Source organism: Mus pahari, chromosome 5, assembly GCF_900095145.1.
Source record: "Mus pahari chromosome 5, PAHARI_EIJ_v1.1, whole genome shotgun sequence".
NCBI classification, from domain to species: domain Eukaryota; kingdom Metazoa; phylum Chordata; class Mammalia; order Rodentia; family Muridae; genus Mus; species Mus pahari.
This window is the reverse complement of record NC_034594.1, coordinates 110239355-110255748: the sequence shown is the minus strand read 5'-3', so window position 1 is coordinate 110255748 and position 16394 is coordinate 110239355. Positions and strand designations below refer to the sequence as shown.

General features: G+C 49.1%; 1 protein-coding gene across 1 annotated transcript in view; it reads left to right on the top strand.

Moving 5' to 3' along the window:
* Positions 1 to 2687: 2687 nt before the first annotated feature.
* The window catches only part of Igfn1 (immunoglobulin like and fibronectin type III domain containing 1), a 29030-nt gene continuing 15323 nt past the window's right edge, over positions 2688 to 16394 (top strand). Inside the window, exons 1-12 of the mRNA XM_029539112.1 lie at positions 2688 to 2768; positions 4017 to 4065; positions 4479 to 4601; positions 6375 to 6514; positions 8047 to 8146; positions 9445 to 9489; positions 9693 to 9738; positions 10313 to 10490; positions 11531 to 11644; positions 12923 to 13091; positions 14319 to 14591; positions 15329 to 15378. Of these exons, the coding sequence (XP_029394972.1) occupies positions 4059 to 4065; positions 4479 to 4601; positions 6375 to 6514; positions 8047 to 8146; positions 9445 to 9489; positions 9693 to 9738; positions 10313 to 10490; positions 11531 to 11644; positions 12923 to 13091; positions 14319 to 14591; positions 15329 to 15378 (1245 nt within the window). The 5' untranslated portion in view covers positions 2688 to 2768; positions 4017 to 4058. The remainder of the gene's footprint in view (positions 2769 to 4016; positions 4066 to 4478; positions 4602 to 6374; positions 6515 to 8046; positions 8147 to 9444; positions 9490 to 9692; positions 9739 to 10312; positions 10491 to 11530; positions 11645 to 12922; positions 13092 to 14318; positions 14592 to 15328; positions 15379 to 16394) is intronic.

The window sequence follows — 16394 nt, the reverse complement described above, 5'->3', positions numbered from 1 at the left end:
GGCATGTGCTTTCAAACCTTTAATTAGAACTATGATTTAAAAAAAAAAAAAACCCTCTCCTTGGACCCATGAGGGTAAGAGGAGAATGTGGAGCACCCTTGGTTGGCTCAGTGAGTTGTGCAAAGGCATTTATACCATAGCATAGAGCCATGATAAGCCACGAGTCAATTTAAACTCTCCAAGTTACGTGGTATTTCAAGTCTGTGAAATTCACCCCAAAATGACAGGACCATTGCATGTTAACACTGGTATGTCAGAGACCCTATCATCAATTCTATGCTATGGGGGTTAAGGGGCCCCAAAAGGGAGCCTTTATGGTGCCTGGGCCTCTTATTGCTTGCCATATATAATGTACTTGTCTCTTGTGGAGACAGGACAACTTTAGTTTAGAGGAAGAGTGGAGAGCGCATGCAAATCCTCTGCCTTATTCTCTACTCAATGAAGGCAAAGACTTGGGATGTGCCAAGTAAATAATCAGGTGGCATGCCACCAGCAATAGTGGGAAAGGTCACCAATGACATCTGTGTATAGGAAAGTCACTGGGAAAGAAAACTCATAACCCTAGATCTGTTGTCTTGGGTGATAACTGGAAGACTCCAGGGGAGACTGGTATTCCTTCCTTTCCTTTCTGGCTGCCAGCACCAGGGAACACGATCAATGTCTTGCACGGGGTCTCCTACAGAGTTGGAGGGTCTCACTCTCACACAGCCTACTAAATGTTTCTGCATATCAGACTTGAGAATAGGATGTAAGGTCAGGGAGATGACTTGCTGCAATGAAAAGGATCTAAAGGTAATGGGGGTGCACAGAGCAGAAGCGTCCTTGCCCTGGCTCCTCTTAAACCACGGAAGACAGGGGTTAGTCTGTAGTGAAAACCAACTCAAGGCCATCTCTAGGCCTCAGAGAAGAGCGCATCATCTCCCTGAGGACCAGCAGAGAATCTGAAACGCCAAGGATTCTCTCCTGTTCGTGGCCCCCTCTGCACCTTTTACCATAAGCTGGAATGCCAGGGTCTATGGAACTGTCCCCCGAGAACCAGACTATCGATCATCCGTTTTCCTCCGGTTCCCTCTCCACACAGCCAGAGTGAGGTGGGGTTTTTGTTTTGTTTTGTTTTGTTTTGTTTTGTTTTGTTTTTTCTTCAAACTCAAGTTGGATTCTGTCATAACTCAATATCCCTTTTTGGGTAAGCTAGGATCCTAGAGTGGCTTCTAGACCCTACCTGTCCAGACTGAGCTAGGGCTGCCTTTCATAGCTTCCTACCTTTAGGCATTCTTGGCTTGTTCTTGGTTCTTTTACAGACTGTTCAGTTTGTAACTCGTCATCATTTTTCTGTCCTATTAAACTTCATGAGGGGAAGACTCATTGTTTGCTTAAACATGTATACCCAGGGCCTAACAGTACATGAGTCTGGGGCTTAGCCTTTGAGCTCCACACTTCAGTCTCCCTGGGTCTTGTGATGCAATCTCAAAGTTTGTTGACTGTTTGGTACCACTATGATACAGTTATCAAAAGGACAGTGGCTTTATGTATCAGCGTGACTTACTGTGTCAAGGGTCCCAAGGGATGGATGAGCTTAGCTGAAGAACTGAGGCTGAGCAATGATGAGAACACCCTCACCCAAAGGGATCAAATAAATGAGGCATCGGGGAGCAAATGTACCCTCAGCTGGTCGGGTAAAGAGCTTAAGACTCTGCAAAACATGAGTTGGACCAGTAGATGCCTCAGGACCCTTTCATATCTGGCCTTCTCCCCAACTGGTCCCTTAGCCCTGGTGGCCTTACCCTGCCAAGCCTGGGACACAGGAGGAGGACGAGTAGGCGGGGTAAGTGGGAAGGGCAGAGAGAGCAAGCAAGGCGTATGCAGTGACCTACATCTGTCCCAGCTCTGCCGGTCCACCACCAGACCAGACGGCTCAGCGTCCCTGGCAGCCAGCAGCAGCTGGAAACCGAGAAGGAGGCTGGAGGCTGGAGTACCATGCAAGTGAGTGACACTGGGTACCTGGCCATCCACCTGGTCTGGGACGGTCAGGGAGAGAGGCTCTGGTCTGTGCTCTAGCCTTTCTGAGCAGGAAAGAGCAGACAACGGGTGTCAGACGAGTCCCATGGATATCTGGCTGACTGATCGCAGGCTGGGGTGTATTTCTGAAACGTCTAGGGGACCCCAGTATCTTTGGAGTATCCTGGAGGGGGGAATTTCAGTGGGTACTGTCCAAGTGGATCCGCCCTGGCTCTGATTTTCCAGGCACTGCCTGATAGAGAATGTTATAAGACAACTAAGTTAAAAAATCTTACTAGCAGTTCAGAGTAGCGATGTCAAGGCCAAAGCAGTTGAGAGGAATCTTGTTTCCTTATTCCTTTCTGTTGAGAAGTTGAAGGCATCAGGGACCTAAGCTGTCAGAATGGAACCAGCTTCTGGAGCAGCGGGTGAGAGCTATGGGTCCTGGGAAGAGTTAGGGGAGACACACCCTGAGATCCCGAACTCAGAGCCTGGTTGGGAGAGGCTGAAATGAGTGCTTTTGAGAAGAGTTAGGAGTCTTCCCAGATGTGGGAATAAATCATGAAGGAAAAAAACTAACCCCTTTCCCATTCCTCCTAATTAAGCCTGCATCCCTCATCCCTCTGTTCTCTAGCCAGGCATGCCTCTCCCTCATTGGTCTTTGGATTTGTTCTTCTTCCAGAGTATTCCTGAAGCAGCATGAATGAGGACCCTTGAGCATCACAGGCTCCTACATCGTTGGTTCTTAACTGGACCCGTGGGAGGCGAAGGTAAGGGACTGGTATCTGGATTACTTGACGTGGCCAATAGCCACGCAGTCTACTAGAGTTCATGGTGATGGTGGCTCTGCTGTGTTAACCTCGTGTGGCTGGGTGCCTGTGTGCTTCCATCTATCTGATACTGACCTGAGGGTGGGAAGAATGGAGATCTTGGGGGTACCCACCCCCACTTAGTGTAGCCAGCTGAGCCCTGCTCATTGGAGTCGTCTTCTCTTCTGTCCACCCTTGTGACTGACTCCTTTCATGCAGTGTCTGTGTCTCCTGTGGTGCTTGTGACCGCTCCAGAACGCATTTGGCACAGGGTGACATTCCAGCACACAGGGGGGCATGACTAGGCTCCAGAGAGGGCCAGAAGTGTCAGTGAGTGGGAAGTTGTTCAAGAAAGCACGGAATTTGCTGTCATGTGTGATTCAATATCAATGACCGAGTTTTTTGGGCAAGTATAGTGCCCCCAAATGGAACCTCCTGGCAGTGCTCCAACCTCTCAGGTGCTAGGTGGGATTGCTGGAGGATTCTTACAAGTCTCCCTTTAACTCATTCATGCCTTTCATCCAATCCCAAAGCCCACCCTATTCCTTGCAGTAAAAGGAAGTTGGAGGTGGCAGGTATGATAGTAAAAATGTTTGGCAAAAGCTGGGGCACACTCCTGTTTACCTGACCCTGTAGTTCACAAGCTCAGAGGGCAGTGGGTGGGTTTCTGGTGATCTTATTGGCTTGGGGGAGGGAAGAGCTTCAGAGTCATTAGATCAGTTCTCATCCCCACAGACCGTGAGATCTGAAGGCTCCCACACTGGTTAAGGATGGAGGAAGAAGGCTCCTGGGCCCCAGTAGAAAAGCTAAGAGATCGCTGGAGAATTTGCATTCCAAATGTGGGAGTCACTATTATTGAACAAGATTACTGAATGAGCTGGGTCTGACTCTCTGACTGGCGATAGGCTTGGGTCTCACCAGGAAGCCAGGCCAGCAATAGATTATTGCACAGGCCGGGCATCATGGCTTCCTTTCCTCAGGAACTGGGCAGAATCTACTCCTTCCCTGAGAAACTGGTCTAGTGGAGCCATTCCAGGGAATAACAGGAAACGAATCATTTTCATTTTAGAGGGTAGACAACTTCTTAGGGGCATCACCTGCCCGCCCCCCAACATTCACCTTAGATCATGGCTGGTGTCCCTGGTGGCACAGGACGGGTGGAGTGATAGCAACCTGGGCTATCATAAACAATTCATCTGTCATCCTCAGGAGATCGGTTTCCACTCAGAGGAGCACAGAGAAGCTGGGACTATGGCTGGTAAGAGAGCTAACTGCCCCATCCAACCACATTGTGGTTCCTCATGTGGCCAGAAGGCAGGGAGGAGGCAGAACCCAGAGCTCTTTGGAAACACACCATCTCTGCCTTTTCAGTGTGGGCTTTGGAGTTTGCTCTGCTTTACCAAGCCTCCACAGGAGCTGAACTTCTGCTTCCTGAAGAATGGCCCTTCCCTACCCTCCTTTTCCCTAGCGATACACCCAGTGTCTTCCTGGGGCATACAACCAGAGAGGAACCACCACATTTCTACTAAAGCTTAAAGACTTAAAGCTTAAAGCCCTTTACAGACAGTGGGTGGGCAGGACAAGCCGACCTTGACTTCTAGACAAACTAGGGACCTGGGTCTCTGACTGAATGGGAGGGAGGTCAAGACGAGCTCCTCCTACTTTCTCCAGGAAAGCCCCCTAAGAAGTCCTCCATCCCAGGAGTGAGCATCAGGCAGCTGGTGGACGAGATCCCAGAAGGCTGCAGCACACCAGATTTCAAGCAGAAGCCTGTCACCTTGGCTCTACCAGAGGGTGAGGCCCCATTGGATACTGCGGAGGGAGTCATGGCTCCTGCTCTCTTACTCTCCAGAAAGCACAGGCCTGACCACCTAACCTTCCTGGGTACCCAGTCCCTCCTGTGTCCATCACCTATGTATCTAGCCTTCCTACATTTGAGTGGCGTCTCTCTGCCTGGACACGTAGGAGGGACAGAAGCCTGAGGAGTCTATAGGGCAAAGGAGTGAAGAGAGTCCACACTGTGCTGATGTGGGGGAACCAGGGCTGGCCAATACTAAGTGGGCAATCAGGCACCCAGGCTCTTTTCTCTCCTCACCTTGCCTCGACATCTTTTACAGGAAGAGGCTAAAAGCTCTCTTCTCCCTGGCTGTCAGGAAAGTGTCTGCTCTGTAAGCTTGAGGAGCTAAGCTTGGTTTCCTGGTATCTACACAAAAAGCTGGGCACTGGGATACACACGGTCTGCACACGGAGGACTGGACACTGGGGTACACTCAGTCGGTACTTGGGGGAGAAAGAATTAGCAGGGTTCCAGGGCCTTGTGGGACAGCCTGCCCAGCCAATTGAGTTTCGTATATTGAGACCCTGTCTCAAAAAAATTAGTGGAGGGGGCTGGAAAGAGGGCTCAGTGGTTAAGATGGCTGTTCTCCCAGAGGACCCGGGTTTGGGTCCCAGAACCCTTGTCATTGCTCATACTGCTTGTAGCTCCAGATCTAGGGGAGAATCCAATGCCCTCTTCTGGCCTCTGAGGGCATCATACACAAATGATATTCAGACCGACATTAAGGCAAGCACCCATACACGTAAAAGTGAAGAAAAAAAACCCAATCTTTTAAAAAATAGAACATAAACAAGGAAGACACTTGACCTCTGCTCTCTCTCTCTCTCTCTCTCTCTCTCTCTCTCTCTCTCTCTCTCNCACACACACACACACCACTACATTTCTTCCAACCTTGCCCTAAAGGGCCACATGTCTAGTGACCCACTGGCCAGTCTAAGTTCAGGAGCACCATTGTGAAAGGCCACAGGGACCCACTTGGAATTGGTGTTCCTTCCCTAGCAATTATCCCTGCTGTAAGTTTTAATTAACAACATTCTGGCATAAGGAAAATAATGCCACCATAGTAGACTTTACTAGATCTGAAACAAGGTCACAAGCCAGAAGGGAGGGCCCTGGGACCTTCGGGCTCTTCTGCTGAGATGTTTCTGGCAGGAGGCTGTAGGCCTCTGTGAGGGTGAAATAACTCCCACTCCATTTGCTGTGCATGGAACTGTAGGTCTTCTCTGAGCTGGAGTCCTATGTCCTGGCACCAGCTCCTTCTAGTACACGCCATTGCTTTTTAAGATTGTGTTGCCCATCCTCCTAGACAGGGGGAACCAAACTCGTAAAATGTCATGCACTTCCTTGGTTTGGTAGAGCCCTTAGCCTACACACACACACACATACACACACACACACACACACACACACACACACACACACACACACTCCTGAAGAAATCTGGCTCCCACTCCATCCCTCCTTACTGCCCCCTTCGACTACCAGCAGCCACATCTTTCTCTTGGGGACACCAGACCTCTGCGTGATGGAAGTCAGGCCAGCACTGCTTCTGGGTACCTGGAAACTGTGGTTTCCATCTGACATTATGAGTCGCGAGTAAGGGGATCAAAGACAGGAACTTCTGTTGGGATAGAGAACTGGGATGCCTACGGCAGGCAGGATAATGTAAGTTTAAATCCAAATAACATATGTTACCCCTCTACCCCCACATTGCTTCTTCCCTGCCACAGGGAAAAATGCCATCTTTCGTGCAGTGGTCTGTGGGGAGCCCAGACCTGATGTGCACTGGCAGAGCACCAAAGGAGACCTCAGCAACTCTAGCAAGTACCAGATTTCCTCTGCTCCTGGTAGAGAGGAGCATGTGCTTCAGGTGAGCCCTGCGGCTGTTTCGACTCATGGTTCACAGGTCTCTTCCCAGCCCCTTAAGTTCATAATGGAGTCTGGCGTCCTGGTGAAGAAGAGATATTCCCACAGTTGGGTCTATTCAACCTCAACCCATAGTTCAAGGTCTCCTGAGCCAGGAGAAGCCCAGGTGGATCTGTTGTCATCTCTCTAATAATCAGGAGACCACCTGGATCATACCGGACCACAGCCCCAGGCCTACAGTTTTGGCTTTGGAAAGCTGGTTACTTGCTGCTTACTGTCTCAATTTCTTCACCTATGGGATGGCATAATTATAGTACACACTTTAAAGAATTATAAAGATGAAAAGTTCATGGAAAGTGTCTAGTCAGCGGTTCTAAACCTGTGAGTGTGACCCTTTTGGAGGTCAACCAACCCTCTCACAGGGGTCAGATATCAGATATCCTGCACATCAGATCATTACATTATAATCTATATCAGTAGCAAAATTAAAGTTATGAAGTAGCAACAAAAAATGTTGTGGTTGGGGGTCACCACAACATGAGGGTAGAGGCACTAGAAAGGTTGAGGACCACTGGTCAGTGTGCCACCTTAAACTGAATACAGACAGCCCTTGACTTATCATGGTCCCACTTGTAGTTTTTGATCTTGTGTTGGTGGAAAAGCAATGTGCATTGAATAGAAACTACACATCGAGTTTTCAAATTTTCACTTTGATCTTTCCATGGGTTAGAAATATGTGTATGTGTGAGCCACTCTGAGCAACGGCAGCTACCCGCACCCTCCATCAGTCAGAGGATAACTGTATTCTGAAGCATGTTGTGCTTACTGGCTTACATGAGGTACTTAACTCTCCTTTATAAAATGGACTTAGCCATCTTGCCCAACTGCAGGCCCTTGGATGTGCTATCTCACATTAAAGTAGGTAAGGCTAGGTCAAAATTTAGTAGGTTAGCTGTACTAAATGCATTTTCAATTGGTAATATCGTCAGCTTAAAGGAGGTGTTCCGGAATGCACCCCACCACCAGTCAAATGGCATCTGCACCCTTAGGCAATTGTGGTTAATATTAGTAATATTCTAGACACTAACCATGGAACACTCACAGGTGTCAGGCCCTGAACCAATCATTTATCCCAGAGGACATGAGGTAATCCTGACCATTCTCCACTTTTAAAGGTATTCTTATCCCCATCTTACAAGTGATGAAGGAATTAAAATCCACAGAGGCCAGGGAACTTGCCCAAGGTCCCATAGCTAGTAATGCCTGGCAGAGGTCGTCTTCAGTGCCGGATTCACTTGATTCCCTACAGTGCAAGCTCTTTCTGCAACCCATATTGCCTTTGATGACAAGAACATCTGCCCTCCGTCAGAATCCAGAGTTTGTTTTGATGTCTGTATTTCTTGATAAAGACTGAGTTTCAGAGGGGAAAAAGCCATGTCTGTACACCCTCATACTTCCAACACACAGTGGTGTGTAGCACATGGAGTACGTGCAGTAAGTGCTAGCTCTCTTCCCCTGCCCTTGGCCTCTCCACAGATCAACAAGCTGACTGGAGAGGATTCAGATCTGTATCGCTGCACTGCACTCAATGCCTATGGAGAAGCCACGTGCTCAGTGAGGCTTACAGTCATCGAAGGTGAGTTTGTCCCATCAGCGTATACAGTACCAGCTGTCTCCGGAGAACACTCTCAGAGGAACCACAGGGTGGCAGGAGAGGAGGGAGGACCCAGAGGCTGTTGCTATGGTTTCCCCATCTCCTTCAGGAGCTCTGGTTCCATCCAGTGGCCCTCAGCTTGCATGTGCCTAAAAGGCACATCTTCAGCCACACCCTGTGGCAGATATTCTGAATGGGGCCAGGATCCCGAATGGATCCTAGTCCTGCACCTTCTACAAAGTTAGTTTCTTTTCCCACCTGGATCTCAGTTTTCCCACTCTAGAAGAGTTATTATTTTGTGTAGGTCTATCTCAGAGGGGACAAACCAGCAACACAAAGACTAAATTCTATCTCAGACATGCTTGGTTTTGGTTTGCATGGGGTTTGAAGAGTCTTAAAGTTTTGAGTTGTGATAATGGAAAGGTTGATACCTCTAGAGAAAACAAGCCTAGTCTCTCAAGTACATTGACATTTGTCTTGTCTCTAAGAATTCAAAAAATCATAAAAGAAGTCCAAGAAATAATGATACTAAAATGATTTCACATAGTAAGAAATTCTGAGGTTGGCGTCCAGGGCTCAATAGCAGCTCTGGGCTGTCATCGGAGATCAAGTTCTTGTCTCTTTGCTCTGCCATCCTTAGAAGGCTGATTGATCACTGAAGATCCAAACTTATTCCACACTCAAGCAAGAAGAGAGGGAAAGGGAAGGCCCAAGTACACCTGCCTCTCTCATAAACAGCAAAAGCTTAAGACTCAAAAATTGGGAGCTTTTAGTTAACATGCCATTGGCTAGAACTCTGTCACATGATAACCATGGCTTGCAAGGGGAGATTGTGTACTGGGTTTCCCTAGACCCTCCATTGGAAGCAGATGTCAAAGAAGAGGATTATGAATGTCTGTGGGAAAAGTGAGAAAGGCAGTCTTCTGTATTTGGCAGTTTGGGTCCCATCCTCTGTGCTGGCAACTCTCAGATGCTCTTTGAATGTCCTGAGTTGGCTGTGGTTGTCGGTGGTTGCTTCCCTTATTCCTGCCAATTTCCCTGTAGCCATGCGAGTGAGTCTCCCCCTCATGAAATGATGCTAACGGTGAAGCTTTGAGGTATCAAAGCTCATGGAAGTCCCCACCCTCATCTCTTCCTTTTGCTGTAATGTTGTGCCTTAGAATCGGTGGGTGGGCAGGGCTCTGGGGCTGGGTCCTTTCCCCAAGAAGACCATCCAAGTGTCTTGCTTCTTTCCCTGTCTGTCCGCACCACCTCTCTCCTCTCTTCCTTGGATGGTCCAGTGGGTTTTCGGAAGAACCGAAAAAGGCAAAAGGAACCTCAGGAGGGTAGGTAGAGTGGCTGGAACACCCCTCTGGGGACCTTTGCATGTTGCTTCCCATCTGATATAGCCACACACACATGCATACACGTGTGGGCATTACCAGAAAATAAAAAATGAAAATACTGTTCATCACTCCTGTCACATATAGCCTTTCTTTGGATCCTAGACATCCCACTTAGGATTCAAGACTTTTTCTTTATTTTCCAGACTTCAGAAAGGAGCTGATGGACTTTCGGAAGATGCTGAAAAAGAGGTGGGTCTGGGACTGTTTGGAGGATTTTGGAAGCTAATATGGTACCCACCTCAACTCCTTCCATAAGGAAGCTGGGCTCACTCTCCACTTCAGATCTAAGAAAGAAACTAGACTGTCATCAGTGGACAGGAGGGCAGAAGAGCACAGAACTGTGTACCCTGGATCTGGCCACTTTAAATCTCTGTAGCCTTGAGTTAATCTTCTTTACCCCCAGTCTCATTTACAAAATGGAAGGGCCCACTTGAGCAGTAATTTAAAAAAAATAAGGTTTAAAGCAACAGAAAAATTCAATTCTAACCTCACTTCTACTCAAAGACTTCTTACCTAGAAATCAACACCACCAATTTTTAGGAGCCCAAAGTCTCCTACAAGCTGACGCCACAGGGTAAGACTTGCCTCCTCCAGTCTCTTCTACTTGAGGTGGTGGTCCATGCCAGAGATTTCAGTTTCTGTGCCTGCCCTTCAAGTGCTCAGAGTGACACTTCCCTGGACCACTCCGATTGCCAGGGTCAGCGGGTCAATACCTGGACACCTCTGACCTCCTGACCTCTGACCCACCTGCCTCGATCCCCAGGGCCCCACCCCCAACCCCTGATAAAAAGATGGAGCCTGAGCAGGTGTGGCAGCTGTTGGTGACTGCAGACCGCAAGGACTATGAGAAGATCTGTATGCAGTATGGTATCGTCGACTTCCGGGGCATGCTGCGCAAGTTGCAGGAGATGAAGAAGGAACAGGAGGATAGAGTGGCCCAGGTATTCTAGCCCTGCCCCTACCCTCCACCTGGAGCACAAGGTCTGGAAGAGCCTCACACCTGGAGCTGGCTCTGGAGAACTCAATATAGCAGACAGTCTACCTCCACCGAGCCCCACCAAGAGGTCTTGCTAAGGAGCCAGCCTTCTAAGCTTGCTTTGGGTTTTGATACCTCGATCTCTTACTTACTGAACTCTGAGCTTTAGAGAAGTTAGGGCTTCCGTGTCTTGATTTCCTCATATGTAAAACAAGGACTCTAGCACAATCTGACTTGTAAGGCTGAGAGAATAAGCAAGAGGATGTGTTTACAGCAACAAGCCCAGCTCCTAACACATAGTAAGAACCTAGTGATTGTCCCCTGTCATCCTTGCCATCCTTGTTATCATTGCCAGACGTGGGGCTTGATTTCTAGTACTCTGATCCAGCATCTTATAACCTACATAGGAAGTCTTTTCTTGTGTCTAACTTGACATAAGTCTATTTTTTTTTCCTTCCGGGGTTGAAAAGCAACTAGTTTTTTATTATTCTGGAAGTAGCATTTTTACCAAGGGCCTTTGCATTTCTTTCAACCGGTCTTACCTGCATCAACACAGGGACTAGAACACAGTTTAGTTTGTAAGAATTATTTATTTATTTTATGTATATGAGAAGCTGAAGACTCTGTAGCTGTCTTCAGACACACCAGATTAGGACACCAGATCTTATTATAGATGGTTATAAACCACCATGTGATTGCTGGGAATTGAACTCAGGACTTCTGGAAGAGCAGTCAGTGCTCTTAACCACTGAGCCACCTCTCCAGCCCCTTAGCACACAGTTTTGCCTAGTGATGTCTCCCTAATGTTTATCAACAGGAGGGACAGATGAATGGACACCCAGAGTGGTTTCCTCCCTCACCTGACTTCTTATCGTTGCATTTTCTTCCTTGAGGGTTTAAGTATCCTCACTTGAGATCTCCATAAATTCCTGCTCTTCAGGGACATTGTGGGTCAGGGCTGAGACCAGATCCTGCACTCCTCTAACGGGTTTGTCTGCCCTCTAGTACGTCAGTGCCATTGCCAACTTGAGACACATCAAGGTCACCAAGGAAGGGGTCGCTACATTTGACCTGGAGCTGGATCTCAAGAACGTCGAGAGCAAGATTTACCTGTACAAGGTGAGGCTAGAGGCCCTGACAGGTTGCGGGTCCTGGGAGGGAAGTGGTGGGTCCCGTGGAATCATCTAGAACACCCAGGTGGTAAGCATTCACCCACGGGGTTCTCAGTTAGAGTTAGGTGACGCCCTGTGTGAGCAGTTCCCAGAAACCTCTTCTCTCTCCTTGAGCCAGGCCTGTCACTCTATATAGACTCTAATGTCAGGATAGGGTAAAGAGTTCTCAGCACATGCCAACCATGTGGGGTCAGGACGGGTATGTGGGATTGGGGGCTGCAAACACGCATCCCTTCTGCAGCCGAACTCACCCTGGCTCCACCGCCTCAGGCGAGACATCGGTCCTGTGCCTCAGCTTCCTAATTTTTGAAATAAAGGATCAGAAGAGCTACCTCATAGAATACTGCAATGCCCACATGACACTGTGCATGCTTGTCTGATCCTGGGACCTGGCTCCTCCCACCTGTCTCTCTTCTTCCTTGCTGCCCTGGTCTTGCTCTTTGGCCTTGTGCCTGCTCTCCATAGCTGCTCACGTGCCTAGGGTGTTCCTCTCTGACAGCCATGTGGCTAATTCTCACATCTCACCCAAGTGCTTCTGCTGAGCACCCCCCCCCCGCTTCACCCTGGTGCTTCTGAGCCCACCACCCCCTTAGCCCACTTTGTTCGTCTTCGTTTTATTTTTCCATATACAAATTACTTACTTACTTATGCTGCTTATTATTTTTCTTTCTCTCCTATGGGGTTATAGCTTCCTCAGGGCAGGAATCCTTGTTTATCGTAATATCTCAAGTACCTGAAATAGTGTCTGGCACACAGCGGGCAGCTGATAAGTGTTAGCGATTGTCAATTCTCTGCAAGTAGCAAATTTATATATGGCTTAGCAAGGATGAGTGTATGTATAAATGACTACATTTTGTGCATCCCTGGAGACATTCTCTGAACACTTTTCCTGGATGAATGAATGAGCTCATAGGATTACCTCTCCTGCTAACACACAGGTCTGTGTAACAACTCTCTTCCAAGCACAACTTGTATCAGCAATCTGAGATGTCTCTGCATAAAAGGCATAGTTTTCCACTCACATCCCTAGGACATATATTCCCACCTACCTCACGACCCATCCCTCCACATCCACGCTCTGCTCTCTGCCCTGGTCCTACAACCCCACATCTTTTATGGTTCTAGCATCATGTTGTCTTTGACCTGGGCCAGTAACCAGGTTGAGGCTAGGATAGGAGGTTCTTTGGACCCATTGAGGCCTTGAACCATCCTTTCCTGGCTTCAGGATGGTGAGATGATCCCTTATGGTGCTGATAACCAGACCAAGCACTGTCTCAGACGGTTGGGGAAGCGCTACCACTTCCAGATCCAGGACCTGCAGCCTGAGGATGCTGGCCTTTACCAGGTCATGGTGGAGGATGCTGTGGTCTTCTCCACAGAGCTAGAGTCCAGCAGTGAGTATTCTTCATCCCAGAAATCTGCATAGGGGAGAGGAGAGGGTCCATGCTGTGTTATGGAGCGGGATACATGCCACAGGCTGTTACAAAAGACAACTAGGAAGAAGGACACACTCTGATCCTCCTGTTGGTACCCAGCTGGGCTCTACAGAGTGATTAAGGGACACAGTCATATAACATGACATGCCTCTGCCCACAGGCCTTCTGTGAAAGTTGATTATTTTCAGATCAGACCCAGACTATGCCATTTTGCTACAACATCACCCCTTCTGATAAATGTCCACCTCTCTCACAATTCCCAAGCAAGAATTTCCACCTGGGCCAGACAGGCCCGTGCAGCTCAGGCCTCTTTTAGTCCTGCTTCTTGTGTTCCTTCCCTTCCTTGTGCCCCTCTTTGAACTCTGTCCTGTATCCACCAGGCTCCTGTGTCTATACCAGCTATAGAGCACCTGACCAGGGGCCTCTTAGGAGGACAAGGAGAGACCTAGAGGAAGAACAGTCATAAAGAACAAGGTTGAACCAAGCTTGAAGAACAGGAAGGGAGAGGTCACCCAGCAGGCCTAGGGTACTAGGATAGGCTTTGAAAGCCCAGAAACAATGTGACAAGGGCAGAGGACCATGGCCTTGGGAGTGGAACACCTCTTAGCTGCCAGGATGGGACAAGTCATTGTTGTTTTTGTTTGTTTGGCTGGTTTTTTTGTTTTTGTTTTTGTTTTTGTTTGTTTTTTTGTTTTTATATCCAGGGCCTAGCTCATTCTAGGCAAATAACAGTCCCCCAGTTCTTTTCTTTATTTTGAGAAATGCTCTCTCTGAAGCTGTCCAGGCTGGTCAGAAACCCACTATGCTACAAGCTGGCCTTGAACTTGTAACTCTCCTTCCTCAGCATCCCCAGTAGCTGGGATTATCAATTTATATATACCACTACACCTAGATCTTTTACTTTCTTAAGACTCCATCTCCTTGTTTGTAAAAAGAGAATTTAAGTTCTCTTGGCGATCATAATATGATTACAACCCTACATCTTATGTGTGTGTTAGGGTACCGATGCTTATAGTAAGAACCTGGTGGCTATAGAAACTGGGTAAGGAGACGACCTGTCCAAGGTGACAGGAAGACTGTAGCGAACTGCTCTGGACTAGGTTTCTTAATTCCTAACTCCAGTACTCAGATGGCTCCATGTCACACTACAGAGCTGACACCCCCTCTTTCCTGTTTCTATGGCAGCCATCCCCCCCAGAGTGGTGGTCCCATTGGCAGAGACCCGCTGTGAGGAACGGGGTGATGCAGTCTTTGAATGTACCCTCTCCAACCCCTGTCCCAATGCGACTTGGCATTTCCAGCACCGACCACTGCGGCTCAGTGACAAATATGAAGTATTTGTGTCCCCTGATGGGCTAACCCACCGGCTGGTTGTGAAGGGGGCCAGTAGCTCAGACATGGGCCTCTACTCGCTGAACACTGGGCTCCATGCCTCCAGTGCCTGGCTGGTGGTTGAAGGTGAGTGGACACACTTCTGAATTCCCCTGCCTTTACCAAGACAAGGTCTCAGAGTACGGACAGGAGGGCTTCCTTCCCTTTGTCATCTGCTTCTGGGTACTTCTCTCACTCAGAGAGAATGAGGAAGGCTCCTTAGATCCATTCTTGATTGAGTACAACCCAGCCTCATCATGGCCCGCAAACCCAGCTGTGTGTACTCCATTAGACCTCTTAGGGTTACTCAGGAGCCTCAGACCCAGGACTTGGACAGAGCTTCTGCCAGTGGCCCATGATTAATGTGGAGGAGAAGCCCCGGAGTGGGCCAGGAAACACCCCAATCCTCTCGAGCATTGGCATCTGGGGGCAATATGATCCCCAGAAACTGAATTGGACAGAGGCAAGGCAGACAGTAGGACAAATGGGTCTTCTAAAACCCACAGCAGCTTGATAAATGAACAACTCTGACACAGAAACTTATGTGCCAAAACCACATGACCCACGTGGCAGGATGGGGTGGCTTGTAGACACGGGCCTGGGTGAGGTGAGGAGGTGATGGATGTATCTACCAAATGTGCTGAAACGTCCTTGGTTTTTCGGCCTTTTGGTTTTTTCCTCCAATGGGCAGCTTCTCCACTGGGGAGGGTGAGGGCTAGGCAGAACAGCCGAGTCAGACAGGAGCCTTGCCCTCATTTAACAGGGTTTTTTCTCTTGTCTCTCTATGGGCTAATGATCTCTGTGTAACTAACACCTCACGGAAGGTGGGAAGGATAAAGGCCCTCAGACCACAGACACTGACCACCGGCTGCAGATTCCAGAAGCTCTGGCCTCCGAAGCAGAAGACGCTGGAGGCATCAGCATCAAGGGAGGGCAATCCAGAGAATCTGAGGGTTCCCTTAGAGAGATTATTGGGGCACAGCTCACGGCAGGCCCAGACAGGGGTGCCTTTGGCAAACATGACTATCCCTTGGTGGTGGATGAAGACATAGTTAATTCTACTTGGAGACCTGGGCAGGACAAAACGAGCTTTCTGGAAGGAGGTCAAGGCAGGGTCACTCTTCCAGGGGACAGTCAGCCCCAAAGAGAGGGAGACTGTGGTGGAAGCCTTCCCAGAAGGCCGCATCTCCAGGGAGGGGACACAGAATCAGATTTGGGCTTCGTGGAGAGAGGACAAGGGCATGGTAGAGTTGACAGTGAGAATGGCGGATGGGAGACAGCAGGAGGCCAGAGTGCTGGCTCCAGCCACCCTCAGGACGGAAGACTTGAGAGCAGAGAAGGACAGGAACACAGAGAGGGCCATGACAGTGAGCTGGACAGATATGGCCAGGGACAACGCCGCGACCCTCAGCAGGGAGCAGGGGCAGGGCAGAGGGTACCATGGGGATCCCAGTCTGATGCTGAGGGGTTTCAGCAGAAAAAGAAGGGGACAGAAGTGTGGGGCGATTATCTGGATGTGGCAGAAGGTAGGGGTAACCTGAGAAGGGATAGGGGAGCAGCAGCAGGGTGGGCTAACAGATCCCACCTCAGGGAAGCTCGAGGAGGCAGCGGGGCAGGAAGTCCTGAGTTTCCAAGAGGAGGAGCTCACAGCTCCAAGGCAGGCATGGGCCCTGGGTACTGGGGCGCCCAGGCAGGTGGAGATGCTGGCCATGGAGAAGCTGGGGTGTACTGGGGTGCAGGGGACTATCCAGGACAGACATCTGCAGGCAATGACACCCAGAAATCATCACTATCTGGAGACAGGAACCTTCTGGGGTGCACGAATCCTGAGGCCAAAGATGAGGGCTCTTTCCAGAGTGCAGGTGGTCATGGGATTGTGGGGAGGGGCTA